The 19792-nt window shown below is 43.9% G+C and overlaps 1 protein-coding gene across 1 annotated transcript in view; it reads right to left on the bottom strand.

Annotated features, from left to right (window-relative positions):
* The window catches only part of CHN1 (chimerin 1), an 83349-nt gene that overhangs the window by 15490 nt on the left and 48067 nt on the right, over window positions 1-19792 (bottom strand). The window contains exon 8 of the mRNA XM_066575813.1: window positions 1402-1479. Coding sequence (XP_066431910.1) covers window positions 1402-1479 — 78 coding nt within the window. The remainder of the gene's footprint in view (window positions 1-1401; window positions 1480-19792) is intronic.

Here is a 19792-nt window from a genome sequence, read left to right as displayed (position 1 = left end):
AAGACAGTATGTGCCAGTGTCAATTCATTCAATAGACACTTGTAGGCTAGCGAGGACACTTCATTAATCCCCGAGAAAAGCCAGACAAGAGCTCCAGACCATCTGGCTGATCTGTGCGGAGAAGCATATGTTTATCCTAAACGACTCATCTAAGCTTATATGTGAAAAATGACTCAAAAAGCTCATTAAATCCGAGCAGTAGAAAGAGAGAAAATGATTACAACTGAGGATTCTTCTTTACAGCAAAACTGATGATTGATCCAACCCCATAACAGCCCACCTATAGAACATGTTTATCAGTTAAATTGGAAATCCAGTAGGCTGTACCTACAGAGAGCCCTCAGCTCTGCAAGCACAAACATGAAGTTCTCCTATCACTTAACATGTATGATCACCTTAACATTTGCCAAAGCCAACGATTTCGGCAGGATTGACCGGCCACCTAAGGTGGATGGGGGTATCCCGAATTTCCCCTTGATCACAGATGATGAGAGGAAGAAGGTTCAGGGTTTTGGGATTTCAACATGCCCAATCCTTTTGTTCCCAGGGGAGATAAGCTGCGGGCTGGAGTGTCTGGCAGAGGCTTACTCCTCTTCTTATTCGGAAGGCATGAACACTCATCTAAGCCAAGCATGCACCTGTACAGGGGAGTCCTTAAGCATAGCTGTTGGCCAAAGCCATCTAAAAAGTGTATGGCCAGCTTTAGGCCTGCATGCATAGCACCAGGGGGTGGTAATGGTGATAAAGACCATGAAGTCTTTTTTTCCTTTTAATTTGATATATATATTTATATATTCGTTCATCGTAAAAAGAAGAATCTGGACTCAGGTAGTCAAGTAGCTGCTGTGCCTAGAAAATTGCCACCGGCACCTCTTTGAGTTGTTTACGACTGTTGAATATGGAAGCTCATATGGCCAAAACAGTCCAAATTAACTCATGAAGTGGTCTAAATGGCAACAAAATCTACAGTGTTTTAGTCTATTTTGTCCATCTATTATAGTTCACCGCCACACATGCAGAGCTGACACTCTCAAACTTTGTGCTGCAAAATCATAATCCAAGTTATGACCATGCAGCAGCTTTACCTGCAGTAAACCACAGATAACATGGGACATCACTGCAGCAGTGAGGTGACAAACTCAGGTGTGTGCATGCAGATATGCTCACATGCAAGTGATCTATATATATATATATATTCCATTCATGAATGCACTGTGAAGGATAAAATGGCAATAGATTATAAAATGACCTGAAGGCTAAAAGGGTTGACATACAAATTATCTTCAATAATGGCAGATAAAGATAAAATAAAATATACATTAAAATCAACTAAAGAGGAAATAAAAACAATAAAAGCCAGTGAAAGGTGAAGTTCACTATTCATGCATAACGAGGTCTTACCTTAAAATTGTGGACTTTCTCATACTTGGGAACCTGTTCGTTCTCCTTTAATGTTGCTCTTCTCACGAGGGATGTTAACTGTGAATAAGCAAACAGTTTCAGAGGTTGCCATAATGTAGTGGAAGTCTTTCGAGAGTTCAGCTTCATGCCCAACGCAGCTGCCAACAGATCCTGCTGCTGGCTTTCATGTTTTCTGGGATTCCAACCAGGTTTAACATATTTTAGGTTGGTTTGTGACTCTTTAGATGGCATTTTTTTTTAAATCGTACAAAAAAAAATAAAATATAGTCAGACAAAACGTTTTCCTTGTATTATTAAAAAAATATAAAAATGACAAAAATACTATATACCAGCGTAATGACAAAAATAAATAGAAAAATAACCCTGCAAACTTCTATGTGCACATCCTGCAAATGGGTTTTATCAAGTCATTCAAGGCAAACCACTGCTTTTCTGGGGGTTTCTTTTGCAATCCAGAGACAGAAGAAGCTTATTAAGAAAATAAGAGTATAGGAACTGTGTGTTTAAAGGATGCCAGCGTTGCCTTGCTTCCATTTACAAAGCAGATACAAAAATACATCTGAAACAATACAATGTCCATATGGTTAAAAAGCCCAGGAGGTGAATTAGAAGTGCAGCTCAGGAGGATGCTGCGGGAGTCTGGAGATATCAGCTTAGTGAATGAGGAGGAGGAGGAGGGAGGACGGACTTAGTAGTCACGCTGCTGTATACCGACCACAATAAGGAGATCTAACCAATGAGGCCGAGCACAGTCCTTATGTATGCATCTACCCAGAATCCCACCCCCGGTTCCCCCTACGCAAGACTTTTTTTTTTTTTTTTTGATTACTTAAACCAGAATAGAGCTGAAGCACTTGGAAAAATGTAAGAAAAATATGGACTGCAGGAAGTGTCAGCCAGGAAGAGGTTAAAGACTGCAGACACACCGAAAAAAGTTCCAAGGATGATAGTGAGCAAAGGATGACTAATACTTTGTTGCATTTCATGTTCCCCGCTTGCCATCAATCATTTCTATTCACAAGCATGATGGAAAATACCATAAAAGCAACTTATTCTGGTAAGAGGAAGGCGCAGAGATAACCTCTGGCTTTTGGCTCTTGCAGACACATGTAATCGGTTACTATTTAACCCTTTCCAATCCAATTTGTATCCTGGTTTTCCTAGGGGGCTTACTCTTTTTCTGCCATTACACAACAGCGCTATATGCTGGCTGAAGCCAGTACTGCATGAGGTGACACGTTGGATAGGCTCCGACATCAGAGAGGCTGGCACTATACAGTAAGAGAACCCCGACGGGCGTCTTCCAACATCGGAGCTGTACAGCCTTAAATCATAATGTCTTCAGAGGTCAGACAGTGGATTGGAAAGGGTTAAAACCCACAAGTTTACTGTAGTCAAGATTGTCTGACTCAACAGTAGCAAGTGCAAAACAAGTTGGGGGAACGAGAGGCGCACCACTACCAGAGAGCGAGAACTACGGGAAAAAGTTAATAAGGCTGGATTCAGACGACCGTATATCGGCTCGGTTTTCACGCCAAGCCGATATACAATGTCCTCATCTGCAGGGGGGGGGGGGGGGGGGGGGGAGGAATGGAAGAGCCAGGAGCAGGAACTGAGCTCCCGCCCCCTCTCCACCCCTCTGCACTACTTGCAATGAAAGGAGGCGGGACAAGAGCGGGGTAAGTTCTGAGAATTAGCCCCGCCCCCGCCCCGCCTCTCCCCATTGCAAATAGTGCAGAGGGGAGGAGAGGAGGCAGAGAGGGGGCAGGAGCTCAGAGCACTACTCCTGGTTCTTGCAGCCCCCCCCCCCCCCCCGCAGAGAGAGACGACGTATATCGGCTGGGCGTGAAAACACAGCCAATATATGTTCCTCTGAATCCAGCCTAAGAATGTACATAAATTATATAATATAGTAATTAGTCTTTATGGAAAACCACGCTGCAGGTGCTGAACATATACATGATTTTAAAGGATTAGGATAATAAAAATGACTTCTTCTTAGTAAGGTAAAGTCCCCTGGTGCAAGCACCGCGTCATGACAGACTCCTAGGGCGATGTCACATTGTGAGGTTTTCTTGGCAGACTGTTCTTGCAGGGTGGTTTGCCATTGCCTTCCCCAGTCATCTTTACCCCCCAGCAAGCTGGGCACTCATTTTACCGACCTCAGAAGGCTGAGTCATATTCGAGACAGTTACCTGAGCCAAGCGTGGATTGAACCCACAACCTTCAGGTCGTGAGCAAGAGCTTAGGACTGCATTAGGGGCATGATGGAAGCCTAACAGACCCCATCGTAGTCAGTGGAGTCTGATGGGCGTAGTTCATGGTAGTTAAGTGTTGGGTTCGCCACTTCTACTATTTCCGCTGTTCAGCACCAATGATGGGATCGAACAATGGAAATGAATAGTGCAGAAATGTGAACGCAGTTTAATAATGGCAAAGACGTGACCAACATGGCATTATGCAGCATGACTTGAACAGGTGGTTTTGATACCTGCTGTGTGAATGGGATTTATTAAGTCTGACTGCTGTGGGTACCCATAAACGCTCATGTTTACACAACGTATTGGGTACACTAACATTTCAGGTACATAATGCAAAAAAAATTTAATATTTATTGACTCCATAAGATGTCAAATAGACAAAGATGGCTGCACTGCTTCTCAGACTACCTGATGTACTCTGTGCATAGTATGCATTGAAGTCTACAACACTGCATGCTGCACTGACCAATAATGCATACCAAATCACAGTGTGCATTACGCAAACAGAGAAGTGAGGCGGACATCTTTGTTTGTCCAGGATCGGAGGGTTGCTTTAATTCTGCCACAAAGTGCATGGCATAAGTAACCTGTATTGCAGGTAATGTATTACAGGACATGTTTGTGCAGCATCTTTAGGGGAAAACCTAAGGCTTTCATTTCTTAAAGTGATTTAGAAGAATGAACGCTGCACTACCATTGGTTGCTGTGGTTGATAAATGAGGCCCATTATATATGCATACATGCATCTCCGCTCTGACATCATGTTTACAGGCTGCTCTAGCATGTTTACAAGACATCACAGGCTGCTGCAGCCAATGACAGAACTCAGCAATCAATCACTGAGCTCCATCACTGGCTGCAGCAGCCTGTGATGCCCTGTAAACTGGCGGGACTGCAGCGGAGGACTGATCGGCGGCATGGTGCATTACAAGAAGTGGGGAGAGGGGAGTATATTGTTGTGGTAACTTCAATAGGTCTATGTAAGAAAAAAAAAAAAATTGGTTTATTGCACCCTGGTGGCCAATCTAGTGAACTACACCAACCGCAATATGTCATATTTCAACAGACCAATGAGAAACCTTCCAATTTCCTCTCTTTCTAGAAGACAAATCGGGAATGTTTTTTGTCTCTCCAGTAAAGTCTGATAGATTTGATATACAACCTATTGCAGTTACTACATTGATATGCTGGTTAGTTATGTTACTGCATGGGGAATGGGGTCTTAACATAATAAAAAAACAACTTGAGCTACCTCTTTAAAGATTTTTTTCTGGAACTTAGATATGGACGACCTATCCTTACCATATCAGATTGGTGGGTGTCGACTCCCATCACCAGCTGCCAATGCTCAGGTCAGCACTGTGGCTTCATCATTGCATACCAAGCACAGCACTGTCTATTACATAGTGTTGGTGCCTGGTATTGCAGCTCAATTTTGTTCACTGAACTGCACAAAGGCCATATGACCGATAAACGTGACACCATAGGCTGCAGAAGAGGCTCACCTGAGCGCCATAGCCTTTTCAAACAGCTGATCATCGGAAGTACTGGGAATAGGACCCCCGCTGATCTGATATCGATGAGCTCTCTTAAAAGAAGGTCATCATTATCCAAGTCACCCACTTTAACAAGACTAATATTTAAAAGTGCAAGGAGATCTTCTCTGAACATATCAGAAATAGATTTTTTGTATAGTTTTACTGTATACAAAAAAAAATGTGCATCACATTAGTCTATAGCAAACAAAGAACCCCCATTTGGGTAATAAATGAAGAAATGCAGACAATATGGTTAATAAAAGTCTACAGAGCTTCGGGGTAGATAATTTTCACTTTATAGACAAGAACATGGAAATGAGCGGGATTACTACTGGCAGAAATCTATAATAAGTCTTATGGGAGTAGTAATTAGGAAAGTGAGACATGAACAAGTGTAGCACCACCACCACATGAAGCATCTCTACGTGCAGCAATAATTACACGGGAATTCGCCATCTTACTTCTATACTGAAATCCATCTGTTGTTTTCCTATGTTTTTGGCATCAGGTTAGAGCAATCAGAATTGCAGGTGAGATCTACATTCGTTCTCATGGCCAGGAGGATGCACCTAGGCCCATGGACTCTGGCGGAGAATAACTTCACAGTATGATGTCCAGTGACACATGCCACAATTTGTTTTCTCTATGGCTCCATGTGGTGACAGAGCCATACGGTGGTAGAGTAGGGTGCGTAATACTCTGGCAGTTATGGGGCCAATTAGGGCGAGTTCACCGATGCCGATCTGTTCTGTTAAAATGGATTACACTGCTGATCCCAAATGAGGCATATGATGTTGGACCCGTTAAAGGAACCCCAAGTGTAGTGCCAGAACCACAGGCCACTTATGAAACTACGGTTATGTATGCCTAGAAATAGAGGTAGTATAACACTGCTGATTTCAGGGCAAACCATGGTTTTCTCTAAAGTCTCATTGATTCTCATTTAAAATCCATTACACAAAAACAAGGCTTTGTCCACACTTTGCAGGCGTTGTGCGGCCAAAGCCACGTCATATGCAAGGTCTTTAAGTTGACTGCAAGAGAGGAAACGTACAGTACTTGCTTGACAAGAGGGACCAAGACATCAGCAGATGGTCAACACTTTAAATCGGACAGGCGATGCGTTTCAACGCAGGACTTGCACCTTCTTTGGGCCTACTGGTAGCCAGAAGGTGCAAGACATGTCGACCGTCCAATTAAAGTGTTAACCATCTACCAGTGTCTTGGTCCCTCTGCCAAGCAACTCCAGCTACTGACTGGTCCTAATGGCTAATGTGCCATTTGCAAAATGATCCAAGAACTAATATTCCTATTTTCTATTTGACAGATTTGAATACCATGGATCGGGGGTGGCGTGTGCTCCTTTTATCGTTAATTGAGCGCAGATAAAAGCAATTTTGATTGATTGTACATGACCATGTGGTATTGCAGTCAATACCAGCAATATTGTGCAACCAGGTAAAAGCAGTTGTAAAGGGCCTCGTGGTTTGCGGTATTAACTCTTTCCAATGCAATTTGTATCCTGGTTTTCCTAGGGGGCTTACTCTTTTTCTGCCATTATACAACGGTCCTATCTGCTGGCTAAAGCCAGTACTGCATGAGGTGACACGTTGGACAGCAGAGAGGCTGGCAATATACAGTAAGAGAACCCCGACTGACATCTTCCAATATCGTAGCTGTACAGTCTTAAATCATAATGTCTTTAGACGTCAGACAGTGAATTGGAAAGGGTTAAAGTGGTTTGATTCAAAATGACCGTGCAATATTGCAGTTAGCCTACGATCTATTAAAATATTGTGCCAACTTGCATGTGTGGTTACAGATGCTAAATATGAACACAGCCTGAATTGTCATTCTTAGGCATTTGTACGGCATTTTAGCAAATAATTGATTAGCAACACTGGTCAATTAAGTGTTAAAACCAATAATTTAATGCAATTACTAAACTCTAGCGAATTGCATTACTTCATTGGCAAGAAATGGCACAGTACCAAACAAGGCTTTCCCAGCAGAGTCTAGCTATCCCCAGTACAGCCGGTCAGATTGCATGGCTACAGACAAGCAGCAGTTAACACAATAAGACCTCTTGACATGCTCCTTACAGAAACAGGGTCTTGTTTTGATTCCTTGGACACGGTTAGTCATACTTCCTAACCTGCTCTAATCTTCGGGAAATGATCGAGAGCACAGACTGTCCGCAATAACAATGTTCTTTCTTCCTATCGGAGTTCCTAAAGATCCCATCATCTTAATGTCTACTACGGGTCTTGAAAGACTTACTAATTCTTCTTCTGCAAGGAACAACGAGATTTAAAGATTTCATGCCCTGAAGAGGAAATTGGATGTGATCTTTATATGTATCTTAATATTTGCTGGACATTCTAGGGTTTCCTAAATGGCATTTTCCCAACAGAGCATTTTATAGTTCTGTGAGTTACAGAAATAGATGGTCACACAATGGATTGCTGAATCTGAAAATACTATGGGGCATATTGTTCCAAAATGTGAATACTGCTGCAAAAGGTAGCAATTCTAAATAATGATCGTGTCAAACTGACCAATAGAATGACTGGTACCACGTATCTTACACATAACACTATAGGGCCCAATCACATCTGTGTCGGAGGCTTTGACACAGATCTGGCTGAAAATCCTGGACGAAATAGTCCCGTGTGCTGCACTCTTTCGTTCAGTGTGCCAGAAGCCAGATGGGCCCTCAAATAGGGTTCACTTGGCTCTGGCATTTGCTGGATCCGACCCAAAGGATGATGCCAAACAACATAATTGTCCAAGAGCCCCAGGTATGAATAGGACTCAAGTAGAACTGTGTCCTTTCTTGCAGCATCCTCGATTATTAATTAATTGCCAAAGGCCAGGCAATTGGGGTTCAATGAAAGCTTTCTGAGAAGAGGAGTATCCACTATGAGGTCCATGTGTCCCAACAGGTCATCCAAAGCTAAAAACCCAAACTGATGAGGTCCAAATGACAGTGGCGCACTTAATGACTTTCAATATCCGCATATCGTCCACACGGATGCCGAATATGGAATATGCAAATCAAGTCAGCCTGGCCTAAGTTGGGTGCTGTACGACTCACAGATCACAAAGGTTTTACATGAAATAGATGTTTTTTCAACCTTGTTTTCTATATTAATTAAATGGGAGAGTTTATGTAAAAAAGAAAGCAATGGATGACAACTTTAGACACGGTCAACATTTTTTTTTCCCTCCTAGCAATGGATGGCAAATGAGTAAAAAACATAAAAACAATGGATAACAAATTAGGTATAAATATTGCCAAAGTGTCTTTTGGCTGCAAAACAATCCTCTAGCAATTAGATATGGAGACGCTTCCATTCAGTAGTAGAATATTCATCATTCCTTCTCCAGGTTCCTAGATAATCTCCACAATGCTGTAATTGACTTCAATTACCAGAGCCGTAAAAAACAAAAGGATTTCTCTTGAAGAAACAGGGGCACAATATTTATTGCTGGTTAGTCAGCTACAAAAGGTTTCCACATGGCCAACCGCATCAATAACTGCTTGCATTACTGCTGACATCTATTCTTCTGAAAGGCTTAAGAAACTGTAAAGTAGTCACTACAGACCGGGCAGAAGCAGCGATATGACTTGTGTTACTACAATTACATCCCCACGTACAGATGTACACCTCAGGTGGGCATTTATCTTCAGCTTGCCGGCTATGGCAGACCACAGAAACCACGAAGAGTTGTACAACTATTATACAGTGTAGCTTTCCTACAAAAGTAGTTTATAAGAAAGTCACAATAGAAGCGGTCTGCACAACTAGGCAGTACGGAGGGGCCAAAGATAAAAACAGGCAAACCCCTTGGGGCCACAGATAGGTTTTTAGCGTCTCACTATAGTATAATGATTAAGATAAGCAATTGAAAAACGAACAATTTATATTTACAATTTACTTGGAAAAATAAGAAAAGCCCAAACAGAGTCACATGACTTTTTACCCTGCAATACAAGTACTGCAGCATATACACATGGCTCCAAATACTGTAGGTTGAAAGATTCTGCCGCACCGCTGCTCCCAAGACTTACAGGACCTTCCCTGACTTGAATGACAATCCTGTGACCGGGTGGGTTGTGCAGCATGACCGGTCACATGACTGCCATTCACCGAAGGTCCTTTACCACCAGCAGCGGTAGCAGCTAGTATGACATGACTCTGCAGGGTAAAGTTAAGGTTTTACTGCTAGTGTGACTTGACCGTGCCGCGGACTGTAACATGACTAGCCTCTTGATATCATAGTCATGCCGCAGTCTGCAGGGCGCCAGAAATCCTCTGTTGGGCCACGTGTGGCCCACGGGCCGTTTGCTGTGCAGGCCTGTAATAGAATATCTATGGCCATACGATGTGATGTCTGAGAGAACATGAGAGATCGCACTTTTCTCTATATGGCCGTGATACAGTTATACATTAACATTGAATCTCTCAGATTTTCATCTTAGGGGGCTTTACAGATTCTTTGGTACTTAGACCTCACTCATTAAGTAGGCTACATGTTAAAGCAACCCTCTGGTTTGGGGACAAAAGTTTGTCCTAGGACCAGAGAAAGCAGTTGCACTACCTGCTGTTGGTCTTTTGTGCCGATGGCCCTCTGATCCACTGGTTCTGAGTCCTGTTTTTAGCCATACAAGATGGCCGAGGCAATCTTCAGACTACCTAGTTGCCACAATGCATTCCTAGTGTAAAAGGATGAATGACTGCCGATTTACGTGGGCCGATTTGTCGTTTGGTTTTTAGGCATGCATGAACAAAATCATTCTGTCGTTTAGTGTAAGAGCATGCACCGACCGAATGACGATCATTCAGATTCTCACCGATTGCGGGGAGTCTGAATGGTTTCTTAGTCCGTGTAAAAGGGCCCTTTGACTACCAATTCACTACCCAGTGCTGACCAATTATAGAGAGCAGTACACAGTATGCATTAGGTAGCTAAAACATTGCAGACGTCATCTTAGGACAGCTGAAAACAAGGCCTCAAATTTTCATAGAGGCACCCCGGCAGAGAAGAACAAGTGTAGGTTATATATTCCCCCCTTTGGTCCTGGGGCAGAGAGTTGTCCCTAAACCAGAGGGTCGCTCTAAAGGGCTTGTCTGAGTTTTCTCCAAAACTGTCAAAGAGCAAATAACTTTATTAAAGAAAGAAAAAAAGAAATTGCTCAACTTTTAAATGTCCCGCCACTCCATTCCTGGAAGCTCCTGCGGCAGTCACGCGCGGTTAATCACTCACATGGCCGTTGCAGCCAATGAATGACCTCAGGTTCAAGGACCAGAGCAGCGGGACATTTAACAAGTGTATAATTTTTTTTTCTCTCTCTTTTTAAGGTTATCTGCTCTCTGAAGAATAAAAAAAATCTCAGATGATCTCCTAGACCATTGGCCTTCACAGCCATCTACAGGAAGATGCCCATAGGCAAGTTCCACCCTGTGTCTAATGAATCTGATGGTGTGTACTTTTATGCAATAGGGATCTGACAGATGAAACCCAGGGTCTAAGGCCGTGATGGGGAACCTATGGCATGGGTGCCAGAGGCGGCACTCAGAGCCCTCCTTGCTGGCACGTGCGCTGGCTGATGCTTACTGCAGTAGTGAATACCATCCGGGGTGCCGCAGCTGCTCGGCTGCTATTCACTCAGTGAGGCTGATCCCAGGCACACACTGTGACATCAGTGTGCACACTGGATCCTCCTCCCTTGAGGTCTCCTCCTTGGTTCTGCGAGAACAGAGGGAAGGAGGCGTACGGACGCACACATTAACATCTGCAGCAGCGCAGAGCAGAGGAGCAGTGGCACTTCGACAAGAAGGAGGCAAGTATATGGGTCTCAGGGGGGCACTATTACTCTTAGTAATAGTGTCCCCTATATCAGCCCCAGTAGTAATAGCATTACTACTGGGGCCCGCTGTGGGGGTTACTATTACTACTGGGGCTACCGTGGGGGTCACTATTACTACTGGGGTATGTTTACATGTGGCAGAAATGCTGCAGAACGTCCTCAGCAGGAATTTCTGTGGCAAATTCCGCAGCATTTCCACATCTAAAGAGCAGTCGAAATCTGCACCCTGTTTATTTTGAAACAGCCATGTCCTTTTTATAATGACGGAGGTAAAATCATATGCCGTGATAAGCCCCGCCCCCTGATGTGTTGGCACTTTGGGGACTCAGTCTCTAAAAGGTTTGCCATCACTGGTCTAAGGATTGGCACAAGTTCCTTCACCCTTCTAAAGGTCATCCGGGTATCCTCAGTATATACACAAACTAGTGTTGCGTTTTACCCTCCTGCTACTCCGTTAAGGCTTCTGACCTGAACAAGCAAATAACCTGGAGGAGTAGAGACAAATGCATTTTTATGAGCTGTATAAAAGTATTCCCTGGGTAAAACATCCTGCTCTAAATATATTGGAGTTTGTAATGAAAAACAAGTGCTTTCCCATCAGCGAGGCGATTCATCCATCTGATGGGACCTTCCTGTTTAGCAACACAGTTACAAGGAGTTTCCAAGGAAGTTTCCTCCCTTACAATAGCCGTTTTCTCGCTTCAGACATTGAATGTACGGGTGTTTGTCATGAACAATCGTGGCCAAAACTTTTGAGACTGACACAAATTTTGGCTTTCACAAAGTTTGCTTTTAGAGCTTTTTTTTAGTCAGATGTATTTGTGGAATACTAAGGCCCAATGCAAATGGGCGTATTTGCACTGCGGGATCCGAAGCTCCAGATCCCGCAGCAAATAAAGCCCCATAGGACATGCATTGAAAAAGGCATTTCCATACTCACGAACGGAATTCAACTGCAATATTCTGCCCGCAGGGTGGAAATCGCGGCATGTCCTATTTCAGTGCGAGCCTCGTCATCTATGCGCACCAGCCGGCACATCCACAGCGCAGAGTGAAGACGCCGGACAGGTAAGCCGGAGGTCACTGCGGGGCACAGGGCCGCATCCCGCTGCGAAAATCTCAGTGGGAATCCAACCCGGCCGTCTGCATTCGGCCTTGAGTGCGATTCTAAGCATTTCATACGTTTTAAACTTATTGACAAATGCATGACATTTAGCCAAAGACTCGATATTTACAATGTTGACCCTTATTTTTAAAGACTTCAGCATACTGTATACAAGCTTCTGGGCCAAATCCTGACTGATGGCAACCCATTGTTGCCTAATCAGTGCTTTGGAGTTTATCCACCCACTCTTTGGTTAATGAGATTGAACTATGGAGTATCCTGGCGATGGATCCAAAATTTCTGTATTTTATTCACCGAGTCCTTTATTTATCACTTTTGCCTTGTGACATGGAGATTCAAAAGGCTACAAATAAACATTGCTCATCACCAAATTGCCCCTAGTTGGTTGGGAGGAGCTGCTCTTGGAGGAGGTTTAGACACCAACTGTAAGTGAGCCTGCTCCCTTGGATGAAAAGCAACCCCATGCGGGAATTGTCTCAGGATGCTTTACTGGTGGCATGGCACAGATTGGAGTGCAAGATAACTCAGAAAGCAACAAATTAAATTCACGGATTCTTTTAGTGTAGTATAAAAAACTACTTTAAAGAAATCCAGTATAAGATACTGAGCGAGGCTCTGTTCACACTTGCAATAGTTAAATCAGCTTTTTGACAAAGTAGAGTCAGAATATCATGAAAAATACTGATTATATGCAATATAAGTTAGGCTAAACATTTGTCTAATTTACATCTAATATACATGCAATTTTAACTAAGAGCGAGTTGACATGTGATGACATGGTAACGGACAATCTCTGCAGCAATGTCACCTAGAAATCCGTAATGCAGATTTGTTTTTTGTGCAGAAAAGGATGCGGATTTCAGTACGCGGATTTTTACGGAATGAGCGTGCTGCAGAAGCTAATTTACGCTCCAAGAGCTCTTTTCTGCACGTTTTTCTCCTGTAATGTCTGCACTAAAGAATTTAAAAATCAATAGTTTCCAATTGAAAATATGACTGTGTGGATTTCTGTTGCAAACTGTCCGTAGTCGAAATCTACAACCAGTCCGCCTCGTCTGAACTCACTCTAAGGCCTCATGTCCACTGGTGGGTTGGATTCCGCATGCGAGAGCCCGTAGTGGAATCCTACCCTGCCCGCGGCCAAGGATCGTGCTTACCTGTCTGGGTCTTCACTGTGGATGTGTGTGGAAGCACTGGCCGGCTGGCACACCGCCGCACATGAGCAGTAGAGATTTTTTTTTTTAAATCTGCTTTCCCATGGAATCCGCGGCCTGTCCATAATGGAGGTGCGAACGGGCCAAGGTTCAGACGGTTTCCATTGATTTCAATGGCTCTGTCCATGCAGGAACCGCAGCAAAATGGAGCGTGCTGCAATTTGTTTTCCAGACCAGAAGGTCCACAAAACAAATCCACATGCTTTAATTAAGCTGCAGACGCCCTATGGGCGGCTTGAATTGTGAATCATCCCCACAGATGCCCCACGAGAATTCCACAATTTAAACTTGCCCGTGGACATTGGGCCTAAAGGTGCCGGTAAATGAAGTGTTTCTCCCCTGAAAAACATAGGCAGGGAAACACCCATTGGGGCCAGTAGCTGGACTTGTCAATTCAAAAACATTGCAAGTCCATAAGCCAAGGACAATCAGCAGAGCCCCATCTGTATTTTGTGGCAGAGCAGCACCGAGTGCACTAAAATAAATAAATCTTGTTATTTGCATAGCGCCAACTTATTCCGCAGCACTTTCAAGTAATTTATTTATTACCCCCCACCAAGCTGGGCACTCATTTTACCGCCCATGGAAGGATAGAAGGCTGAGTCTACCTTGAGCCGACTACCTGAACCAGGCAGAGATTGTACCCATAACCTTCAGGTTGTGAGCTCTAACAACCTCTGCGCCACACTAGCAACCCAAGGGGGCTAACACAGGTGGAATGTTTTGCACTGCAAGACACAGAGCTACAGAATTACGCAGGTCTAGGAACTGCAGGCAGATATCGGCCATTTTTAATTCCCGAATCAAAATCGAGCAACCAGAATGCTTTATGATTGAATACCAATGTCATATATTCCAATGTGAATGCTACAGAAATACCAGTAAGAGAATAAAGGAAGCCACGACTTTAGATCAGTGAAGGAGCTTTCCAGAAACAAAATTGCTGGACTGTAGAAACTGTACGTTTAGGTCTATAAAGGGAACACATTTGGACATAGCTCAAGTGCTTGGGGAAAATCTGCTGTATATTAGATCAGCAGAAACCCCCAATACTAATCACTAGACGGGGATCTCTGATTGCAGCAATGGTCACAAAGACCAAGCCAGTTCTGCAAACCAGGCAACAGCTATTCAATAACTATGAATGAAGGAGAAAAAAAAAATAATTTACTGCCAAGGTCTCTGCTACATGAAACAGCATCCAATATTGTGTTACACATCGAAAAATGTGATTACTCTAATGTGGATCTCCATAAAAAAACGTAATGTCGTCTGATGACTCAATGCAGCTCCGACCGCAGCCAAAAAAAAAAGGATTCTCCAATACTGCAGTTTGTAATCGGTAACAGCGCTGCAGTGTTTCCCCGACTGCAGGACACAAACAGGATGCGTAGAATAACATTGCCAGGAGAAATGAGGAATCCTTCTAAAAGATGTGCGGAAATTGTAACAAAACCCTGTTGTCTTCTATACAATTTGTGAAACCTGCTTCATTAGAGGGAGAACTCCAGACAAAGTGTTATGCCCGTGTGAACGAGCCCTATTCACACATCAATAAGTTCATTCACAAGTGGATTTTTTGACGCGATGTTCGATCACGTGAAAAAAAAAAATATACACGGCACATCCTATTTTGGTGTATATTACGCACCGCAGTAGGCTATCGAAGTGCTTGGGCCGACGCAAATCTGCAGGAAGCCTAAACACATGGGCCCTTCTGCATAGCTTTGTATGCACAAAAACGCGCAGGAGTGGTTGAAATACATAAGCGATATTCGGTTGCGTAAATATGTAGCATATGTATGTGACAGAAATACGCTTATACCTGTGTGAATGAGCACTTAAAGGGGCTTTCAGAGTTATTTTATATAGTTTTGGGTCCCCGTGCCTAAAACTATGCAAGATAAATATACTCACGGTGGCGCTCGACAGACGTTTGGGCAGTCTGGTGCCACGGCCATCAGACAGGTGACATCCCCCGGCCAGAAGGCCTGTTAATGTCCTATAAACCTGTCACGTGGACTTCAAATGTAGAAACCTCTGGCAGGTTTACGAGACATCATCAGTGATGCACTTGTTGGGCCCGCTATTGGCTGCAGCAGTTACAGGGGTAAATGTGGGAGCATCATGGCAGAAGAAGGGGAGTCCTCCATTTATTTTTTTTCTGTACTTTGCACACCCACTGCCACCAATTACCTCCAAAAACCCCTTTAAACACACATCACAAGACTGCTAGACAAAGACTGGGTGGATAACATTACATCATGTCCTATCTGATGACCTAATAGGCAAGATGGGGCACTTAAATGAGTTTTCAATCAGTGATTACTGTGGCTCTACCTCTGAAATCCCCTGGTCAGCTATACATTCCTCCCCACAACATACACTGTGAATATTGCACGTGCCAAGTTTACTAATCAGTAATAAAAGAGGCGTAACAAGTTATGCATATATTAGGTCAGGTGACCTTTCAATGTATGTGTCTTAAAGGACTAGACATTCTTTGGCTTGTTAACAACGCAGTGTGTGACCTGTAATTTTCAGAACAGCTCGTACTAATCCCAATTTGGGACAAAAGAATATACCTGAAGTGCTTCATTGTGCTAACATCTCAATCAGACAGAACTTGTACAAAAATATTACCTGTGTAAACAGACCCAAAGGCCACATGCACGTGTGCGTGAAAAGCACTAGTTTTGTGCGTTGCAAGACAGTGGGCATGACTAACCGGCATTTAACAAGGAGAAATGTAAAGTACTACATCTGGGCAAAAAAAAGCACGTGCAGAATGGAAGAAATTGAGCTAAACAGCAGCACATGTGAAAAAGACTTATTAATAGATCACAGACTGAACACGAGTCAACAGTGTGATGCAGCAGCAAAAAAGGCAAACACAACTGTGAGATGTATTAAGACAAGCATACAGTTTAGATGAAGTCTGACCAGACCTTATCTGGAATACTGTGTCTAGTTCCCGAGGACCCCAATTTTAAAAAAAGACATCGACAGACTGGAGCAAGTTCAGAGAAGAGTTACCAAGATGGTGAGCGGTCTGCAAATCATGTCCTATGAGGAAAGGTTCGAGGATCTGGGAATGTATAGCTTGCAAAAAAAGGAGGCTGAGACGAGACTTAATAGCCATCTACAAATATCTGAAGGGCTGTCACACTGCAGAGGGATCAGCCCTATTCTCATTTGTACAAGGAAAGACTAGAAGAAATGGGATGAAACTGAAAGGGAGGAGACACAAATTAGATATTAGGAAAAACTTTTTGACAGTGAGGGTGATCAGTGAGTGCAACAGGTTACCCATGGGAGGTGGGGAGTTCTCCTTTAACGGAAGTTTTCAAACAGAGGTTGGACAGACATCTGTCTGAGATGATTTAGTAAATCCTGCACTGAGCAGGGGCTGGACCCGATGACCCTGGAGGTCCCTTCCAACTCTACCATTATATGATTCTGTGTGTGAATATGAACGCCGTTCTTTTAAAAGGAATCATACATAAGTGATCTTTTTCCTCACAGCGATGTTGCGTGGTAAAAAAAGAAAAATCGCCTCATGTCCTTTTTTTTGCGTTTCTCGGAATGCATCGCCCATTGATTTCAATGGGAACTCAAAAGACATTGCATGGCATATCAGGGCAAATTTCTTAAGTTGCCTGCACACAGGCGGATTTGCACTGCGGAATCAGAGCGGATCTCCTCCTCCGGATTCCGCAGCAAATACTACTGTTAGCGCAAAATTCGCTATTCGATATACTGTGCGTTCCAAATTAAATAATATGTGTACAGGCCTGGAGAGCCTTTCAAAGACCACACGGCCTACATCATGTGTTCCCAAGAGAGTCTCTCCCTTTATTAAGCGCGGGTAAAACTTAAATAAGTTTCAACACCGGAAGTATACAGTTACATCATTTAGCGTGCTGATTGGTCGTTTTCAGAGGGAAGTATTTGTGAGGTAGCTTGTGATGTCATCCATCTGGGAGGAACTTCGGTGAGCACGCTCAGTTCATTCTTGAATTTGGTCTCATGAGAAGAACATCCTATTTCTCCTCTCTGCTTGACCAAGACAAAGACAAAGATATTCCTAGATAGGCTTTTGCCAGTTAGAACCGGTTTGACCAGTATTGGAACAATAGGCACTGCTCCTTAAATTCTTGTGGAGGTGGGGGGGCGATGTTCCCTTCCCCCAAAGGATTAGACCATTATAGCCAAAATACAGTATATTCACAGTTGACAACAGAAAATACATATAGGATCTCCCACACTACCCATAACATGCTATTGAAAAAAAGCTTTTTCCTCTACACGAGCGGAAGAGCTATTGCGATTTCCCGCTTGCAGAGGAACAAGAGAAAAAAATAAAAAAAATACGCATGTTCATTTTTGCACGGATTCTGTGCGGGCGGCTTCCATTGAAGTAGTTAGATCCACAGCCCTTCTGAAAAAGCAGAGGTTTAAAAAAAACCGAAAACCTGCACTGCGCATGTCTTGACGGCATGCGGAATCCGACCCGCCCATGTGCAGGTGGTCTTAGTCAGATATCGTGCTTGCCTATGTGAATGTAGCCTGTGTGTAGATTTTAGTGGCCAGTTAAACAACTCCGAGAGCAACTTTCTCTTCTTGTGCTTATAGGAAGTGGATTCACAATACTATACTGTACTTTTTGAAATATTACATTTATATGGATTTGTCCTGCTTTCTTATTACAATAATTCAATCGTCATCAACTATTCCATTTCCGGCTGTCAGTTATCCCATCATTTTTCTCAGATCTAGTGGTTCCCCACAGAAGCCTGACGTTTACTTGCTACATTCTAATTCGCCGTCACGTATCCTGTTTAGGCTGCCCTTGGCGCTAGTTATTTATATTAGTGCAGAAACAGTCAAGTACTTTACAGAAATCATTTCCAGTCATTATTTACTGAGCATGCAGACATAGCGGATGAGTAGTTCTCACATCTTACACTGCAAGAAACTTACAGAAAACAGCCTACTCTTTATGGTGGTGCAAGAAAGTAAGTGAACCCTGTAAAATAACTTGGATTTCTTCATTGATTACTAATAAAATGTGACCCGATTCCGTTTGTCTACAAATGTCACTTAGATAACAATCTAACCTAATAACACGCAAACAGTTCATGAAGCGCATTAGGCCTCCTTCCCACGAACGGATTTCCGCCGCGTAATTCGCGGCGAAAATCCGCTGCGTTGCCCGCAGCTATTAGGTTCTATTGAACCTAATAGCACAATGCTCACGATGCGTAATTCCACCGCGGAATTACGCACCGCGATTTCTCCCGTCCTCACCCGCAGCATGCTCTATTTTCTGCGGGTGAGGACGGGCTGTACGCACTGACGGCTTCCATTGCAGTCAATGGAAGCCGTCCATTCACGCTATCTCCCGCTGTCACCAGCGGGAGATAGCGTGAAAAAACGCTTTCCCGCCCACCGCCGCGCGTCATATGACGCCATATGACGCGCACGGCCGCGTCACGTGACACGGCCGGCCGCGTCACGTGACACGGCCGGTGACGCGCGGCGGTGGGCGGTGACGGGCGGCGGTGGGCGGGGAAGCGATTTCACGCTATCTCCCGCAGGTAAGTATAGGGGCTCTGGGGGGCGCCGTGACGGGCTTCACAGCGTAATATTACGCTGCGGAGCCCGTCACGCTCGTGGGAAGGAGGCCTTAAGAGGGGTTGTGCAATCAGACACATCCCCTTTTAGAATGACCTCTTATGTAAAAGAGTGTAAGGTAGACATGATTTTTTTTTACCTCCTCTCATATGGCTATATACGGTATTACTAGAGGGGGACAGTATGGCTATATACACTCTTGGTCAAAAAAATAATAATAATCAAGCCCCTAGGAGAAGTTGTCATTTTGCTGAAAAACTCGGCATGCAGTTACATCTCAGGCAGATATGCAAACGATTAGATGAAAGATCTTTCACCCCTGAGACCCTAAAAGTGGTTTCCCCAATGGTGTATAAAAGGCTCCCAGAGGCTCCTTGTGTGTAGTGACCTCTTTTTCCGCTTGTGTAGAGCTTGTTGACCACTAGACACCACTACGATGCAATCCCAGAGATTTCACCCAGTTAACAGAATTTGAGAGGAGGCATATTATTTCGATGTAAGAAGCTGGATGGTCGTATCGATGAATTGTCCCCAACCAGCCGTTCTGACCAGACTGTTAGGTGGTGTTGGGACCAGTAGATGTGCGAGGGCACACAAGACGACCGGGCTCAGGACTCCTCTAAAAGACCAGCTTTTCCAGGGGATTGGTTGAAGGACATTTGGTCTCACGGTGCCCATTACACGTACTACTTTGGACACCCACCATCGCCTCCATTGGC

Source organism: Eleutherodactylus coqui, chromosome 8 (assembly GCF_035609145.1).
Source record: "Eleutherodactylus coqui strain aEleCoq1 chromosome 8, aEleCoq1.hap1, whole genome shotgun sequence".
NCBI classification, from domain to species: domain Eukaryota; kingdom Metazoa; phylum Chordata; class Amphibia; order Anura; family Eleutherodactylidae; genus Eleutherodactylus; species Eleutherodactylus coqui.
The sequence above is the reverse complement of the archived record's forward strand: the minus strand, read 5'-3'. Positions and strand labels throughout refer to the sequence as shown.